At 40.0% G+C, this 17825-nt stretch overlaps 1 protein-coding gene and 1 long non-coding RNA gene across 14 annotated transcripts in view; both read left to right on the plus strand.

Annotated features, from left to right (window-relative positions):
• Positions 1–17825, plus strand: part of LOC307034138 (uncharacterized protein) — an 83923-nt gene that overhangs the window by 63494 nt on the left and 2604 nt on the right. For 6 of the 13 annotated variants that reach the window (XR_013806779.1, XR_013806780.1, XR_013806781.1 and 3 more), the window contains exons 2-14: positions 6900–6970; positions 7182–7374; positions 7573–7644; positions 8021–8089; positions 8691–8762; positions 9100–9168; positions 9554–9656; positions 9860–9912; positions 9999–12078; positions 12392–12489; positions 15905–15952; positions 16312–16362; positions 16829–16879. Coding sequence is in view for 1 of the 13 variants with exons in the window: in XM_079672892.1 (XP_079529018.1) it covers positions 11400–12078; positions 12392–12489; positions 15905–15919 (792 nt within the window). In the remaining 12 variants the exon portion in view is untranslated. Of the gene's footprint in view, positions 1–6899; positions 6971–7181; positions 7375–7572; positions 7645–8020; positions 8090–8690; positions 8763–9099; positions 9169–9553; positions 9657–9859; positions 9913–9998; positions 12079–12391; positions 12490–15904; positions 15953–16311; positions 16364–16828; positions 17059–17825 lie in introns of those variants that run through there. The other 7 variants (XR_013806783.1, XR_013806784.1, XR_013806789.1 and 4 more) reach the window with 5 other exon arrangements.
• On the plus strand, positions 14295–15558 carry LOC307031295. The gene is made up of 2 exons (XR_013805915.1): positions 14295–14775; positions 14894–15558. It is a non-coding gene; the product is annotated as an uncharacterized lncRNA (long non-coding RNA).

Genomic DNA, 17825 nt, shown 5'->3' on the forward strand with positions numbered 1-17825 from the left:
CAAAAAGGTCCGCAAAAATGCTATCGAAGTGGTTCCTGCTGTTGCTACATAGTTCAAACCATAACAACGGACTATTTTTGATTCCACACCAGCACAAATTCAGCCCATATCCAATTTGACGCTAAATTGGGAATAAAATAGTTGCTAGCTCAATCGGGGAGGTCGTAAACTAACAGAGAATATACTTTTTTTGACGATTTACATGTCGCAAATTACTCCAAGCTACATGGTTGTTCCAATATGCACGACACGTTGTATACACATTGCTCTTATGATTGCGGACATCTTTCAAATTGCCTTCCATTATCCCCGCCCCACAGAAAGTTATAAAAATGTGCAGTTTTCATGCATTTTCTGCACATTTTTGCAAAATCCTCCTTGGGAAATGCCCGGAGAAATTCCATTCCAGGACAAGTTTAGCCCATATCCAATGTGATTCTACATTGGGAAGGAATAGTCAATAGTCGCTCGAACGGGGAGCACACAGGCTAGAATGTACCATTTTCCACCATTTAGATGCCAGATAAGCTACTCTGCCTTCCACATCATCTCTCTCTCACTCTCTCTCTCACACACACACACACACACACACACACACACACACACACACACACACACACACACACACACACACACACACACACACACACACACACACACACACACCACACTTAATTGCTGTTACAATAAAATACTTTCGATACAAATCCTTATGATTCATTTGGCTTGATTCTAAGTGAACGGGTCAATTTGACCCTGAACAGAAGAGGTGTCTCTTCTCTATTTATCAACATCAACCAATTGTAAAAAAAACAACATTTTAAAATTAATTTAAAAAATGTTATTTTATGCAAAACTAATGTATTTTATATCAAGGTTTTTCCAATGTAAAAAAGAAAATAGAAAAGTGTGTTTGAATGTATATGTTTTGATAAAAACGAGTGACTTATTCTAATGGAATCATGATCTGTTAGGGATGAATAACACAATTGCACTAAATATTGATTTCATTGATAGTAATTAAAGGTACAAACTATGTAAAACAATAAAAATCTGGATTTTGGGGCTTCTGACCATTTTTGGATAATTAAACATGCACTGGGTCAAATTGACCCACGAATATTATTGCCGTTACAAAAAACGAATATAACAGGAGGGTTAATTACCGCTGTTGCTCCTCCCCCCTTGTGTGTGTGTCTGTGTGTGTGCAGGTGTGTGTGTGTGTGTGTGTGTGTGTGTGTGTGTGTGTGTGTGTGTGTGTGTGTGTGTGTGTGTGTGTGTGTGTGTGTGTGTGTGTGTGTGTGTGTGTGTGTGTGTGTGTGTGTGTGTGTGTGTGTGTGTGTGTGTGGGGGGGGGGCAACTTCCAACAGGAGTCATTTGGGGGGGCTCTTCGGAACAAAAGGTTGGGAACCCCTGCTCTGGAGGAAACACATTTTGGCCACTTGTACCTGCAATCTCGTTCTTTTTGTCATGACCCCCCTTCATGACCATAGGTGAGGGTAGGAACAAAGATATACTAGATATAGAGATTTGTATACTATATACTAGATATAGAGAGTATACTATATACTAGATATAGAGATTTGCCTTCTGGCTCAGCTCTGTCTTGGTCACAACGGCGATAAAGCAATTGCAGTACTGCACCGTTAGTCTTAGAGCACTTATTTTGTTTCATTACTTTTATTTATTGGGTCTTAGTGCTAGATTCTAATTGTAATTCATTGCAGTATGGTTTGTGAAAGTGTGTTTGCCTTAGGGTAGAGACAGTGTGTCTGTGACTCTCAGGTCAAGTTCTATGGCTTCCTGTAGCATTAAATAAGTGATAAAGCTTCTCCAGGCCCCACTAGACATGGGTGTCCAATCTGTATGCATGCATGTGTGTGCATGTGTCAGCTGTGATGTAAAACCCCTGTGTTGCAGGAGTGCTTCTCTGTCGTTGTCTCCCTCCACCACAGCATTAAGCTCACCCGTTAAAACTTTAATTGTTTATCACCAGAGTCTCCGTCCTGAGGAGAGAGTGGCTCAAAGAGCAGAGAGGTGTTGTTTGTATTCCCTGAATTGTGACACTTTATCCTGACTGAAAAGTTACACATGCACAGGGAGTGCACGGCTACATCTGGCTTGACAGTTTGCCTTTCCCAAGTGCAAAGCCATGCGTGCAGGGGTGGACCTAGCACATTTGGAGCTTCACCACTGCGCCCCCCCCCCCCCCCCAAAAAAAAATATCAAAACATCTTAACAGTTATACAGTAAAGTACTGCACCTTTATTTATTACGAGCAAGAACCAGAGCTAAGAATAAATGTAAAGTGCACACTAAAGAATTAAAACAAACAATTTAGCTAACAAACAATCATAACAATAACAAACAATCAAATCAAGTGCAAATTTGCTTTAAAAGAAAATTATCTTGTAAAATATGTTACACATGTCAAATAATCAAAATATAATATCCTAAATAAACAAACAAATAAATAAAAATTACAAATTCACTTTGTCTCAATAACTATTTACATTCCACTCCCTATCATCTTTTCTTCTGTTTTTATACTGCACCCCGGATGGCTTTTGCCTCTTCATAGTTCTCTAACGTTAGTCTTTCTATCCTCAACGCTCAATTTTATAAACACTTGACCGACACCCATCAATGCACAGCGCTCTCACATGTTCTGACTGTGAACACCTAAAGCCGAGGCTCTTAGACCGACCGACCGTTTTAGATTTTTGGCTCATTTTCCCTTATGTTAGAATTTTTTTTTTTTTATGTAAGAATAATGGTTGCAGATATAGAGGGGGGCGCCAAAACTGCTCTAGGCAACCGCCTATATCGCCTGTAGGAAGCTCCGCCCCTGCATGCGTGTTAGGAGGATGAGGGAAATGTGAAGATTGACTTGATTTCTATGCATTCATGAAATGATCACAAAAACACACATTTACACAGGAAGATTAAAATAAAAACTGCAATATATTTTACCTTCATTTAACCACATATTTCAAGACTTCTATTTTCAGGTGTTGAGGAGTACTACTGAGTATGTGAAAAACTGTTCATATTTGCTTCCATTCATATTGTAGCTCCAGTGATGTCACATATTTAGTATGAAAACAAAGAAGAAAGACATCTTAGAATAGGATATATTATTATATACTGTTAATTGTTAAGATATGCTTTAAAGGTAGAGAACACTGAATTCTCAACGACCTACAATGCAAGAACTTCTTCATTAAACCCTCCCTGCCTGTGTCTTAAACTCCACAACACCAATTTACCACACATATTTGTGTTTCTACTTTGCCATCTTCAAGCACAAGCTGAGACAATAATAACTTCTCTAATGTCCTCAGAGTGTAAAGAGTACTCACAAAACAAGAACAGGTGTTGATGAGTAAAACTGGAGGAGTTCTTTTTAATTCGGCTGTAATTAAAAAAGGCATTGCTTTCTTTATTCCCATCTTTACGGACAACAACAATTCCATGCATACTTTCAACTCTTATGACATTTTTGTTACAGGACGTCCATCTGTTCAGACAAGGACAGACTTGTGTAGCTGGTTTGTTTCTGTGACAGTTTGATGTGCTTTTCTGCCTCACAGTCAGTCAGAGAGCTTCAGCTTGAGCTGTTGAATTGTGAGAGACATTGGCTGAAGGTTTTGTTTACACGTCACACCTGTCTAAAAAAAATGGCATATACCTGTATACACTGACCTAGACAAGGCAAGATGCCAATATATCCGGCCATTATTATGTCCGGGGAAGTCAGTTCTGTGTTCTCTTGATTGGATGCTCGTTAAAGCATTTTCCTGTAAGTTCCGCTGTTTTTGTAACTCATTCATTCACCACTCTATTAGATCTTGCCTTAAAACAGTGAGTGAACCACGTTTGAAAAGGAATACTGACCCAGCAGAATGAGAACTCATATACATGTACAGTATCTAGCCGTGGGCAGGGTGAAAAGTACAACCTGTGATTCAAATTATACCCCTACCAATCTTTGAATGGGGAAGTGTAAATGCACTCAGTGATGGGAAATAATATAAACAATGCAATAGCACAAAACAATCACACAAATTACATGTTGTAAGGTTTGATGAGGTAATGGATATGGAGCCAATAAAACTGTGACCACATTCAACTTGATCGATGGATATATTTACACTGATGGTGGGTGATCTATCACAAATACACAGTGTGTGTGTGTGTATGTGTGTGTGTGTGTGTGTGTGTGTGTGTGTGTGTGTGTGTGTGTGTGTGTGTGTGTGTGTGTGTGTGTGTGTGTGTGTGTGTGTGTGTGTGTGTGTGTGTGTGTGTGTGTGTGTGTGTGTGTGTGTGTGTGTGTGTGTGCGTTGGTGCGGCCGGATTATGAGGACAATTCACATGGATACGCACCAGCATTATAAGGACATTTCGACTTGTGAAGACAAAACTGGTGTCCTCACAAGTCGCGCAGTGGAGAAGCACTTATCAACATGTAAATAAAACCCTCCCGCTTTTTCTCGGTATGTCCTAATAAACCGCCTATACCTGATTTCTAGTGTATATTTGTGTGTGCTCATTGTGTATAAAACGCTTGTACAGCCGATTCATGGTATTGCAATTTCATACACATTTCCCTCTCATTTTACACAAAATACGCGCTTTTCATTGGTTGGACAGACATACTCACTGATTGGGCGGCTAAAGAGTCAATCAGGCAGGTTCTCATCAGGGATTGGCCAGCAGTCATCACGCGAGCAGGTTCTCATCAGGGAGTGGTCTTTCAGTATTCGGTCAATGCACAGTAGCAGTGCAGAGGACATGGCTGATGGCAAAGCTGACTTTTAACCAGAACTGGTAAGTGATATTTTTATCATGTATTTGAAGCAAAATATAAGGATTTAAATGTTTGTTTGGTGGCTAGCTACAACCTAGCATTAAAACGTCAGCTGTTCGTTTATTACATGTTTGTCCGGCTCAGTGCATTGCCACGAGGCAAGCTCCCCATCGCGTTTCGTGTGTTTAAAAAAAATGATAGGATGAAGTTAGTTAGTTAGTTAGTTATTTAGTAAGTTAATCCTACCAAGAGATTGCATTTGACTGGAAACGTTACATTAACCTTTAGCTCTGCTGTCAGTTAGCACAGTTTAGCTTAGCATCAACCACATGGTAATGACTTCCGCTTTACAACTGAATTAAATGCAATGTGGTATTAAAAGGCTGACTATTTATGCCCACTCATGTTTGTTGATTACTAGTTATACTACTGGACTGTTACTTTTTGAATAAATAATCGTCTTTAAAATGCTGCTAAGACAGATGTGTGCTGTGTGTTACTGTGTAGCTCTCACATCCGTGCAGCGGGCAGCCGTCATGCGGTTTCAACGGAGCGGCTCCTCAGTGCATGATCTGTGCATGCATGGAGGAGCAGACTACCGTGTTTTGCAAATGAAACGTTCTGCGTTTCATGCACCTGTAGGTTTCATGCACCTACATGCAGACGTAGCTGGTGACTGTAGGTGCACTGCCGTCGGAGCACACAAGGACGACGTTCCGGGACTTTAAAAATGTTGTGCATTCTTATTAATGAACTACTATCTTTAATAGAACAGTGTATCATGCCTCATATTGAACCCCTCTTTTTCTAATGCATATTTGTTCCCCCAAGAGATGTTATTGTTAACCATACACATTACATTTAACCTGTTCTCTGTTTTAAGGATGACATAAAGGAGCAGGAGAAAGACTCCTGAACAGGATGCAATAGACCATATAATTATGGGCAGAGACAAACCCTTCCTAGAGGCCAGGTTCATCAACACATTTAAAAGTAAGCTATTTATCTCATACAGTATGTACTATCAAAGACCGTATAGCATTGTTTCATCAATATGGCCGAACTGGGCACATAGGGAACCCTGACCTTTTAGCCATTGCTCTTAGGCCATCAGCCTCACATATTTTCAACAATGTACATTTTCAGGATATGTAATATGTAAATGTGTGCTCCTCTCATTGAAAAACAACACTGTTTACCAAATCAATTGTGTTCTAAATTGCCAGACACCCGCCGTGTTTAGAGATGCTTTGACTACACTTTTGGGGAGCCATGGTGAAGGTGTCTGCTCCATGCACCCCAGGGCACTGAGGAGAGGCTTCACAGAGCCTCTCCTCAGTGCCAGGGTTTTTTGGCAGGGTTAGCAAACTACCCGGCCCTTATTATTATATCATGAAGCCTTTTTAACCATGCATATGATCATTTATTGAAATCAAATGTGTACAACAGAACTTATGATAGCACAACATTGTTTATCCTCTCAATTTAGCCTCTTAATTATGACAGTGCACAATAATGGTACATCTAACTTAAAATATAACATTTGTGTAGACATTTTATGTTTTATTTTGTATATGTTATACATATGGCAACCAAGTACTATTGCTTAACAAGTATTTTCTAATATGTTGCAACATCTAATCTGAACATCTAATCTGAACACTGCTTTAATGCTGATTAAAGCAGTGCTCTGTTTATTTACATTTAAATGAAATGCAATATAAAATAATGTGTCACTTCATACCAGTAAATAATTGTGATCTCATCGTGAACTCACCCCTGGATATAGTCAAATCACAGCTACCCTCAACCCTAGCAGTGTTGGCATCACTATTTTAGGCGTTTCAAAGTACTGTTAACCAACACCTTGTGCATATCACTGTGGAGTTTTATTGCAGAAAGGAGTGTGTGCTGATCAAACAATTTTACTCCGTATTTACCTCCAAGGCACTTTACATGTCAGAGGCTAACTTGGATGAAGCTTGTCTGGATAGCAGTGTTAGGCATCTAACACATTCATGGCAAATATTTACAAATAATTGGGTATAGGTAAATGTTTAATGTTAATGCATTTTTTTTGCTTTTGTAGGACGTGGTGTTTTTACATGGGAATATATTGCACCGTCAACTTTTGTGGTGGAGTACCGTGGAATATTGGGTGTAAGTGAAGATCTAGATGTCAAAAATAACATCTTCTTATTCGATTTCAACTGGTCTGGAATGCACTTTTGGTGAATTTGCTGCTTGTTGATTACCTCAAATGGATATTTGACCATTATCAGATGTATGTGTTTCCTAGTGACTTCTTGTATGAATTCAGTGCTTTTCTGTCATGATACATGATGTTGTATCTGGACTATTGGTCTTGCAGCATTAATGCTTCAAAAGAGGATGGAACACTTGGACCTCTTGCAAATGATAATCACAGGAATCCAAACTGCAGAGTGAAAAAAATCGTTGTCAAAGGAACCCCACACTTTACACCTATTTTCTGTAAGGAAATATTCCCAGAGGAGGAGATAACTTACAACTATGGGGATTCTGCTTGGCCCTGGCGCTTAAAGGTGATGTTATGTTCTCTTTAGGGCATTGCTTAACTGACAGAGAAAAAGTGTTGCATTTATCTCCCTGGTACTACCACTCAGCTCATTTAAGCAGATTTGATTTATTTCAGCAAAAAATGTGTACTGTGTTAACATTATTTTTTGAATTTCACCTGATTAATAACAAAAGAGTCGATAATATCTTTCACTTATTTACAGGAAGTATGTGGTGGGGCACGAGAGGCTGGGACCGAACATCGTACAATTGCTAACACATCAGGGGACAAGATGGTAAGTTTCAATGCATTGTTTTTCCACACATTGGCGAGTTGCGTGTCGCTGACTGGTAAAGATTGAAGCTGTTTTACCAGGACTATCGTCTTGGTAAGGGGGCTCCGTTTCCCCATACTTTGGGTCAAATTGAAACGGGTTAAATGTTATACTACACACAAAGTTAAAGGCCGTCTGGTCACAGGGTGTCTTGTAGGGACAGCAGTCCTTGTAAGGACAGATGATTTTACAACCTGTTGACATGAGTAGACATTAGATCATTGCCTTCATCCAGCATGTACACACCTCCATAACTGTTAAACCTTTGCAGCACACAAGTCAGATCAAACCACTACCAAGGTGACAACGGTGTCTTTTTTTTGTGTTACAATTTCAGGCTCCCTGTGATGTAGCTTGTAACCCTGAGCCCGAGAGAGATCCTCCGTCCTCCCCACCAACCAAAATGGCAAGTTGTACTTCACATCACAATCACTTTCTGTGTCGGGCTGTAGAGGGAAACAATACGGGCCTGTGACAGTATTGTACTTTTCTTAATGCTGTGAAAGATTAGTCACATTCCAGAAACTGAAACATATTTTGGGTCTCTATATTATTTAAGCCATAGTTTGTAGATTGTTATTTGCTGCACCATGAAAAGATAAATGCTCAGAGTAAGAGTTAGTAGAAGTCATATTTGGAACAGAGGAGACGCGCTACAATGGCATTCATGAAACAAAATGAGGATGCCAACTTGTAATATGGTTAACATTCCAGTCCTACTGTGCTCATCAGCTTTCTTCCTTGGATGAGATATGCTGATGGCTGCTGCACACATAGCATGCCAACAGTCAATGTGTTAGTAGATTTGTTATCAATTATTGCTCTGTGATAAATTGCTTTTAGGCCCTAACATTTTATATGGGGCTAAAAATGTATTTTTTATTTTCATTGCTGGCTAGTGAATTGAATAAAGTCGTGTTAATGTTCAGATTTGTGTCCCATTGATAGATGAATGGAAATGAGTCGATAATGTTTTAAAGTCGTGCCTGTCTTTCACTTATTTACAGGAAACATTTGGTGGGGCACGAGAGGCTGGGACCGAACATTGTACAACTGCAAACACATCAGGGGACAAGATGGTAAGTTTCAATGTATTGTTTCTCCACACATTGGCGAGTTGCGTGCCGCTGACCGGTATAGATTGAAGTTTGTTTTACCAGGACTATCGTCTTGGTAAGGGGGCTCCGTTTCCCCATACTTTGGGTCAAATTGAAACGGGTTAAATGTTATACAACACAGAAAGTTAAAGGCCGTCTGGTCACAGGGTGTCTTGTAGGGACAGCAGTCCTTGTAAGGTCAGATGATTTACAACCTGTTGACATGACTAGACATTAGATCATTGCCTTCATCCACACAAGTCAGATCAAACCACTACCAAGGTGACAACGGTGTCTTTTTTTTGTGTTACAATTTCAGGCTCACTGTGAAGTAGCTTGTAACCCTGAGCCCGAGAGAGATCTTCCGTCCTCCCCACGAACCAAAATGGCAAGTTGTACTTCACAATACTCTCACCATTTTTTTTTCAAACACTGGTAAAGGGAGGAATCTTTGTCACATATATGGCAAACAACTTGGATATCTGTCAGCTTGTTAGCGTTGATGAGGCCTTGACCTATGATACACAATTTAAGCAGGACATACTTTCAATACTACTGCAACTGCTCTGAGTCAGATGCTAATAAGAGTTTTTCAAAATGATGACTAAAATATGTTTTTTTTATAAAATAAGGTGTCCAAGCAGACTAACCTTATTATTTTTCATTGTCATAAGGATTATGTCCTAAAAGTATCGGAGTCACATTTTCACACTCAAACACACTTAAAATAACATATATATTTATTTTGTTTATATTCAATTTTTGATCCACAGTGTCATCATGAACTCACCAGTGCAGTTATTTCCTCTTTGGAAAATTGTCATGATTGCAAAGGACCTGTCTCAAGCCTGAAATGGATTGGTTTTACGTGTAAATGTAAGTACCTGTCAAACAACACCGTTTTTATTTTTTAGATGATAAACATTTCAATAAAACAAACTTAATTTCAAATACTTAATTTAGATTCTAAATGACTTACTTTCTTCTTTGTTATGTAGTGAAATGCACAGTGATTAAATGTAAAAATAATGCTCAAGAAATGTTACCAGTCCATTTTTCTTCTGTAATTGTGTTTTTAGTATGTTCAACCTCATGGCACAAAACCTGCTTCATCAAGAACAACAAGTCACCGGTATGTAATGTGTTTATATAAATATCTGATTTCTTTGGATAATGAAAAAAATATAAACTTGGTGTTCCTTTATTTATTTTTTAAAGATGAAGGACATCGGCCTTTCTAGTAATGAAGGTTCCGTCACTGATAAAGACTACATTCCTGAAACAGCGTCTAGCAGCGATGGATCCAGCGCCGATGAAGACTGCCCTCCTGACTCAGAAGCACATACTGATTGGGATCATCTCATTGCCACCATCAGGGATTCAAAGCCACCCCATTGTAAGACTGCACCAACTGTCTCTACAAAGAACTGTGTTGAACAGCAAGACACGGCTGCTACTACCTCTGACAAATTCCAACTTCATGAACATTTCATCCCTGATATGGCATCCAGTTCTGATAATGAACCTACCACAAGCAATCCTCAGAATCTGACAACAGCTGTAACAGAGTCTCATTACTCTGAGAGGGCGACAATTGAGAGTGTTGCAAACCCCAAAGATTCTTCTTGCACCCTAAAAAAATACTGTTATGTTTTCAATAAACCTCAATCTAAGATTGCTCGTCACTTTAAGAAGCATGAGAAAGAACAAACTGAAATTGCTGAAGTATTTATGTTCCCTAAACACTCTAAAGAGAGAAAAAGGTTACTTGAAAAGCTGCGAAACAAAGGTAATTACCATCATAATGAAGAGACAATGCAGAATCAAAGCGGACCACTGAAACTAAAACGAAGACCACGAAGATCAAATGTCTCACTGGATGCCAAAAAATGTCTGCATTGTGTATATTGTAAAGGCATGTTTGTCCGCAAAGAACTTTGGCGCCACATGCGTAGATGTCCTTCAAAGACCGGCTCAGACACTGAAGCAACTGGTAGGGCCAAATTCCTAGTTCTGGCTGATATTGCAGAGTCAACTTTCTCCCAAGCAATTTCTCCTGTTTTATGGAAGATCCTTGGAAATATGAAGCAAGATGAAGTAGCATCAGTTTCACGGAATGATTTCCTCATACTGCAATTGGCTCAGTCACTCTACAATAAACATGGTAGTGATTAGACAAAATTCGAATATATCAGACAGAAAGTCTGTGAAATGGGCAGGCTCTTATTGAGCTTGAGAAGCAAATGTTGCTTATTCACTTTTGAAGATGCTGTAAAACCAAACAACTTTTACAAAGTTATTGAGGCAGTCAGAGATGTCGCTGGTTACAATGAGGAGAAGCACTGCTACCACATACCAAGTCTGGCTCTGAAATTAGGACATTCACTCAAGAAGATTGGCAGTATTATTCTATGTTGAGCCATTGCTGCAGAAGATGAATTGATGATCAAAGCATCAGAGCGTTTCACACAACTGTGCACTAAAGAATGGAATGAACTTATCTCCCACACTGCTCTTGCTACTTTGAACAAGTCTAAGTTTAACAGACCGTGTACAATACCTTTTACATAGGATGTGCAGCTCCTCCACCAGTACCTGGAGAAGAAATCAGCTACTGCTATGGAGAACCTTCAAAAGAACGAAACTTCACAGAGTTATGCAGAACTAGCAAGAGTTACACTAGCTCAAATAATTATCTTCAACAGGCGCCGTGCAGGAGAGGTCTCAAAAATGACACTTGAAGCATTCATGAAAAGAGACCAGACTGAGCTTCATGAGGACATTGCTGTTAGCCTCTCGCCATTCGAGCAAAAGCTGGCCAAGCATTTCAGTAGGGTGGAAATAATGGGCAAAAGAGGAAGGAAAGTTGCCATTTTGTTAAACCCTGAATTTGTCAGTGCAACAACACTCCTTGCTGACAAAAGAGACTTGTGTAATGTGCACAACTACAACCCTTTCCTATTTGGAAGATCACAGTGCCCCTCCACCAGCTTCTACAGGGGACAGGACTGCCTCAGGCTTTTTGCACGTCAGTGTGGTGCAAAAAATCCGGAGTATCTGAGGTCTACACAACTTCGCAAGCATGTTGCAACATTGTCCCAGATTCTTAACCTTAAGAACAATGAGCTAGACCAACTAGCCAACTTTTTGGGCCATGACATACGGGTCCATCGAGACGTTTATCGACTGCCAGAGGCAACTATTGAGATTGCAAAAATCTCAAAGATTCTACTGGCGATGGAGAAAGGATCTTTGGCTGCATATCAAGGAAAATCTCTTGACAAGATTGAGATTGAAGGTATGTGCTCAATTTATGTATTATTATTATTACTATTAAAATGATAATAATAATAATAATAATAATAATAATAATAATAATAATAATAATAATGATAATAATAATAATAATAATAATAATAATAATACAAAGCCTTTTCAATAGATATCTTCAAATACATTTACAAAGTGCATTACAGAGACAAGATTATTTCTACAACAACATTCAGAAAAAATATAACTACACAACAGGAAATTGACTAAAAGGACGGGAAAGGAAAATTGGACAAATTAACTCAGGTAAATTATACATAAATATATGTTGTGTTTTTCAGATAAGTTGGAACCAGATCTGGAAGAAGTTCAGGGGGAAAACATTGATGAAGACGATGAAGACGATGGAGACAATGAAGAGCCATATCCTGCACATGGAGTAAGGGGTATGTAACACAGATGTTATTTTTCAGAATATGTGTAATAGTACAGATTTGGGGGAGTACCTATTTTATAGGACAATATCTAGCAATTAAGGGCTGCACACTGTAGAGCAGTGGTCCCCAAACTACGGCCCGCGGGCCGGATACGGCCCGCCTCCACATTTGACCCGGCCCCTTGAACAATTTCCAATATCAGAGACGCATTACCTCCCCCCCTCCCCCCCCCCCCCCCCCCGCATTATTATTTTTTCAGTCGGGCCACGCGATCGAGACCAATGCACGCATAGAACTGGGTGAAGTGAGCCTCCCCGACTGAATCCCTGAAATGTTTCCTCATGTCAATAAAGCTCATTTGAATTGAATTATGACGCTAAAAAAATGTTGCTAACGACCTCACTGTCTTTGCCCTAATCATAAAACGTGAACCTACCCCCCCCCCCCAGAACGGAATAATGGCAAAAAGGTTAGGTAAGAGAAAAATTTATTCAGAATGCAGGGTATTTAACCTGCAGTGGACACACGATTATTTTTTTGTTCAATGCAAAGAAAAGGCTGTTTGTCTCATCTGTCAAGAGGCCGTGGCGGTATTCAAAGAATACAATCTGCGCCGACATTATGAATCCCATCACAAAGACAAGTATGATAGCTTGCGAGGCCAAATGCGAGCAGACAAACTAGCAAAGCTAAAAAGTGGACTGTTAGCTCAGCAGACTACATTTGTACGCCAAACTCAGCTGAACCATTCATCTGTTCGTGCCAGCCTCCGTGTTGCTCAACTGATAGCAAGCTGCGGTAAACCTTTCACTGAGGGAGAGTTTGTCAAGAAATGTCTGAATATTGTCGTGGAGGAGGTGTGTCCCGAGAAGAAAGATGTTTTTAATGCCGTGAGTCTGTCTTCGAGTACAATCACCAGACGCGTTGAAGAAATTGGGGGTAATGTATATGCCCAGCTGCAGCAGAAGACAAAAGAATTTGACTTTTTTTCATTAGCACTTAATGAGAGCACGGACGTGCAAGACACAGCGCAGCTTCTTATTTTTATTCGTGGAGTTAGCGCACATTTTGACATGTGCGAGGAGCTGGCAGCCCTCCAAAGTCTGAAAGGCACTACGACGGGGGAGGATATTTTCGGCAAAGTATGTCAAACCATCGAATAGTTGGATCTGGACTGGGCAAAGCTTGCCAGCATCACGACTGACGGGGCTCCGAGTATGGTGGGCGCGACTCGGGGTCTGATAGGACGCATGAACCGGGAGATGGAAGAGCGGGGTCTCACCGCCCCGCTACAAGTGCACTGCCTAATTCACCAGCAAGCACTGTGCTGCAAAGTGTTGAAGTGGGATTCTGTCATGAAGGTGGTGGTATCATGCATAAACTTCATCAGAGCAAATGGACTTAAACACAGGCAGTTCCAACAATTCCTGTCTGACCTGGAGTCTGTGCACGGAGATGTATTATACTACACAGAGATCCGATGGCTGAGCCGCGGCAGAGTTTTGAGGCGTTTTTACGAGCTGCTACCTGAAATTAACGCATTTCTTCATTCAAAAGGCAAAACGGTCCCAGAGCTGATCAACCCAGAATGGAAATGGCACCTCGCATTTTTTACAGACGTGACAGAACTGCTGAACGGCCTTAACTTGCAGCTACAAGGCCAGGGGAAACTCATTTGCGACATGTATTCCCACATAAAAGCATTTGAGGTGAAACAATCGCTGCTTTTGGAGCAAGTGAAAAAGCACAACTTCATCCATCTCCCTGCTACCCAAAAGCTTTCTGCAGAGAAACCAGCGGTCCCGTTCCCAGCTGAAAAGTGTGTGGAAGCACTAGAAATGCTGAAGGTGGAGTTCGGTGTGCGATTCCGTGAACTACATGTTCATGCAAAAGAAATCCGTCTTTTCCAGAACCCCTTTGTTGCCGACATCGATGAAGCCCAGCCTTCTTATCAGTTTGAGCTGGCCGAGTTACAGAGCTGTGATGTTCTGAAAGACTCATTCAAGCCCACCAGTCTCATTGACTTCTATGCCGCCCTCCCTGAAGACACGTACCCTAACATAAAAAAACACGCAATGAAGATGTCCACAGTTTTTGGCAGCACGTATATCTGCGAGCAAACCTTTTCACGCATGAAACACCTGAAAACTCAGAGGAGATCAAGATTGACAGATGAACATCTGCATCAGTGTTTGAGACTGGCTGTGACTAGAATGGAACCTGACATTGAACTTCTCACCAGCCAGATGCAGGCCCACAGTTCACACTGATGAACATACAGTACATAGGTAAGCTCACTATAAAAAATCCATCTCCACAACCATATTTGTATTGAAATGTATTGTGCTGTGTAGGTGCTGTATCACTTAGTTTGGTTTCTCAGCCTGCTTGCTTTGTGTTTTTCAGGGGGAAGTTGATGAGAGAGAGCAAACACTGGTGTCTACTAGGCTATAATACTGGAACTTACACAACTGGACTATAAGGAAAGAACACAAGAACTTTGAGAGACTGCTCATATGAGTCATTTAAGAGATTTTGCTGTGACAACTGAAGCTGAACTTTTACCAAGATTGTGCACAGCACAATAGAAGCATTGTTTCTGTGAAGAACCCAGAGAGGGTTATTTGGGTATTCATAATACTGTTATTACATATTTCCTGACTTTTTTTCTGTGAAGAACCCAGAGAGGGTTATTTGGGTATTCATAATACTGTTATTACATATTTCCTGACTCTTTTTCTGTGAAGAACCCAGAGAGGGTTATTTGGGTATTATTGATTTCATAATACTGTTATTACATATTTCCTGACTTTTTTTCTGTGAAGAACCCAGAGAGGGTTATTTGATTTTTATTGATTTCATAAATAGTGTTATTATATATTTCCTGAGTTAAATTTTTCTGTGAAGAACACAGAGGGGGTTATTTGATCTCAGAAAGGGTTATTCATATTTGCTTATGTGTGGCTTTTTGGAAAACAATAAATTCTTACATTTAGGCACCACTGCGATCGTCACACTTTTTCTGTTACAAACTGACCCGGCCCCCCATCAGAGAAGGGAAAAGTTATGTGGCCCTCACTGGAAAAAGTTTGGGGACCCCTGCTGTAGAGCCACCTTGTTGCTTTATTGGCACCACAAAATCAGTGACATTTCTAGCACATTACTCTTCAGACATGAAACAAGTTGTACAGTAATCACCTTAAAAAGGCACAACAGTTACCAAAATTAGGTCTCCTGGAGTAGGTCATATGGTGTGGTAAAATTTAAAATCTAATTGCAATCATATAAGCCAGGGTTACTTTTTACTTGTGGTCAAACAGAGAAAAAAATCTTTGAGATTGTCCTCCATTAAATCTGTAGACTCAGTTACTGTCTCTACCATCTAAAGCTTGCCTGTTTTCTAATTATTTTCACCAGAAATGTGAGGAATAAAGAGTCCTGAGGAAGTGTCCTCCATATCTCAAGGTAATGTGTGGAAGGGCCTTAGATTGTCTTTTTGTTATTGCACTGTGTTGGGGGCATACATATAGGTTACATATGTGCCTATATTGGTTGATTAAAAAACATGTTACCATTTCTGTTCATTATGTTACTACTACAATGTTTCTTGGATAAAATGTATTACTAAAGAGACCAGTTTAATTACAGATTTTCCCCCTCCAGCTATCAATACAAATAATATTGTAGCATTTAGTATAGGCTGTTGCATTAGCTGTTAAAGTTGGCTCTGCAAAATCCGTTTATTTTTCATGCCAAGAAACTTAAAATATGTGAATTGTCATGTTGATATATGTAGTATATTTCAAGATTGTTTTTTTTATTAGGAAAAAGAAAAAACGTCGATTTGACTCCGCCTGAAGCCTACCATGCCAAAGGTAATGTAAATGTGCATGGAACATTTTAATTATTGATTTCAAAGGGAAAAGGTGCATTGAATATTATTTTTGAAATGAGATTCAAGCCCCATTTGCATTAGAAACATATTTTTACAGTCTGGCAGGTCTAAATTCTAACATGACACATGCCATGGTGGCACAAATTAAAATAAATGAATGATAAACTGCAGCCTTCTCTGTCAGCGATGTTTTTTTGGGTTGTTTATATATATAAAAAAACAGGAATTATCATAAACCAAACAAGGCAATAAATACAAATAGCTGAAAGAGGCCAGAGTACAAAAATCCAATCTGCTCGTATACAAATAACAGTGTGAATGGCCCAGGTGTTGGATGATTTGCCTGCAGTCGGAACACATGTTATTGTCTCTCGTCAGATTTTAAATGGTCAGACACTAAAGTAAAGTTAAACTAGGTGAAGTTTAAGTTTTTCTTTTTTTCCTAGGAGAAAGAAAAAAGATGAAACCGATCCAGGAAGAGGTCATGAGTTCAGAAGGTATATTGAGATGCCAGTGGGATACATTCTGACTGTAAACCAATACGTTTTTTTAGCAACTTTTTAAGAGTTTGTTCTCATTGATAATTGTAAACACGTACAAAAAAAACTAAACTGATAGCACCATAGAGAAGAATAAGCTTATCTAAAAACTATTATTTTACATCAACATTGTGTGTGTGTGTGTTGGTATATATATATATATATATATATATATATATATATATATTAGTGGTGGGCCGTTATCGGCGTTAACGTGCTGCGTTAACGTGAGACTCTTGTCGGCGATAAAAAAAAATATCGCCATTAATCTATTCTCAAAGTTGGGTTGGGAGCTGGGTCTATACTACGCAAGCTATGATGACTTTCACCTTGATAATTTAGCGCGGATGTATACCTAGCCGAATTGCACTGTAGGGGGCGAGATCGAGTCTTTGACCTGTGTTTCTTCTACTGTCTATGGATCTGACCCCGGTCAAATCAGCCACATTAAACGTGACATGCTAACATGGATACAGCAGGTATGAAGCCGCCGGGTTTGCTTCAGGGGAAATTTATTTTTAAGAAGCTTCCCGATGGACACCTCGACAAAAATAAGGTTGTTTGCACCTTGTGCAATGCGGAATTAGTTTACTGTAGGAGTTCATCCAGTCTCAAGTACCACCTAAACGCAAAGCATCCCTTAGCTAATGCGGAAGATGCCGGGCCAAGCACTGATGTAGCGCGGGGGAAGACTCGTCGTCAAACAACTATGTTTGAGTGCAACCGAGGCAAGCCCGTCAGCGCAGCTCTATCAGCCAAGCTAACTAGTCTCCTCGCTCAGTGGATTGCCACCAGCTGCAGGCCCATTAGCGTGGTTGAAGATGACGGGCTCAAGCTTGTTCTCCAGGCGGCCACAGCTGACCCATCTTACAAACTACCTGCGAGGCGAACTATCATGAGGAGA

This window comes from Notothenia rossii (assembly GCF_949606895.1).
Source record: "Notothenia rossii genome assembly, chromosome: 3".
Taxonomy (NCBI): Eukaryota; Metazoa; Chordata; class Actinopteri; order Perciformes; family Nototheniidae; genus Notothenia; species Notothenia rossii.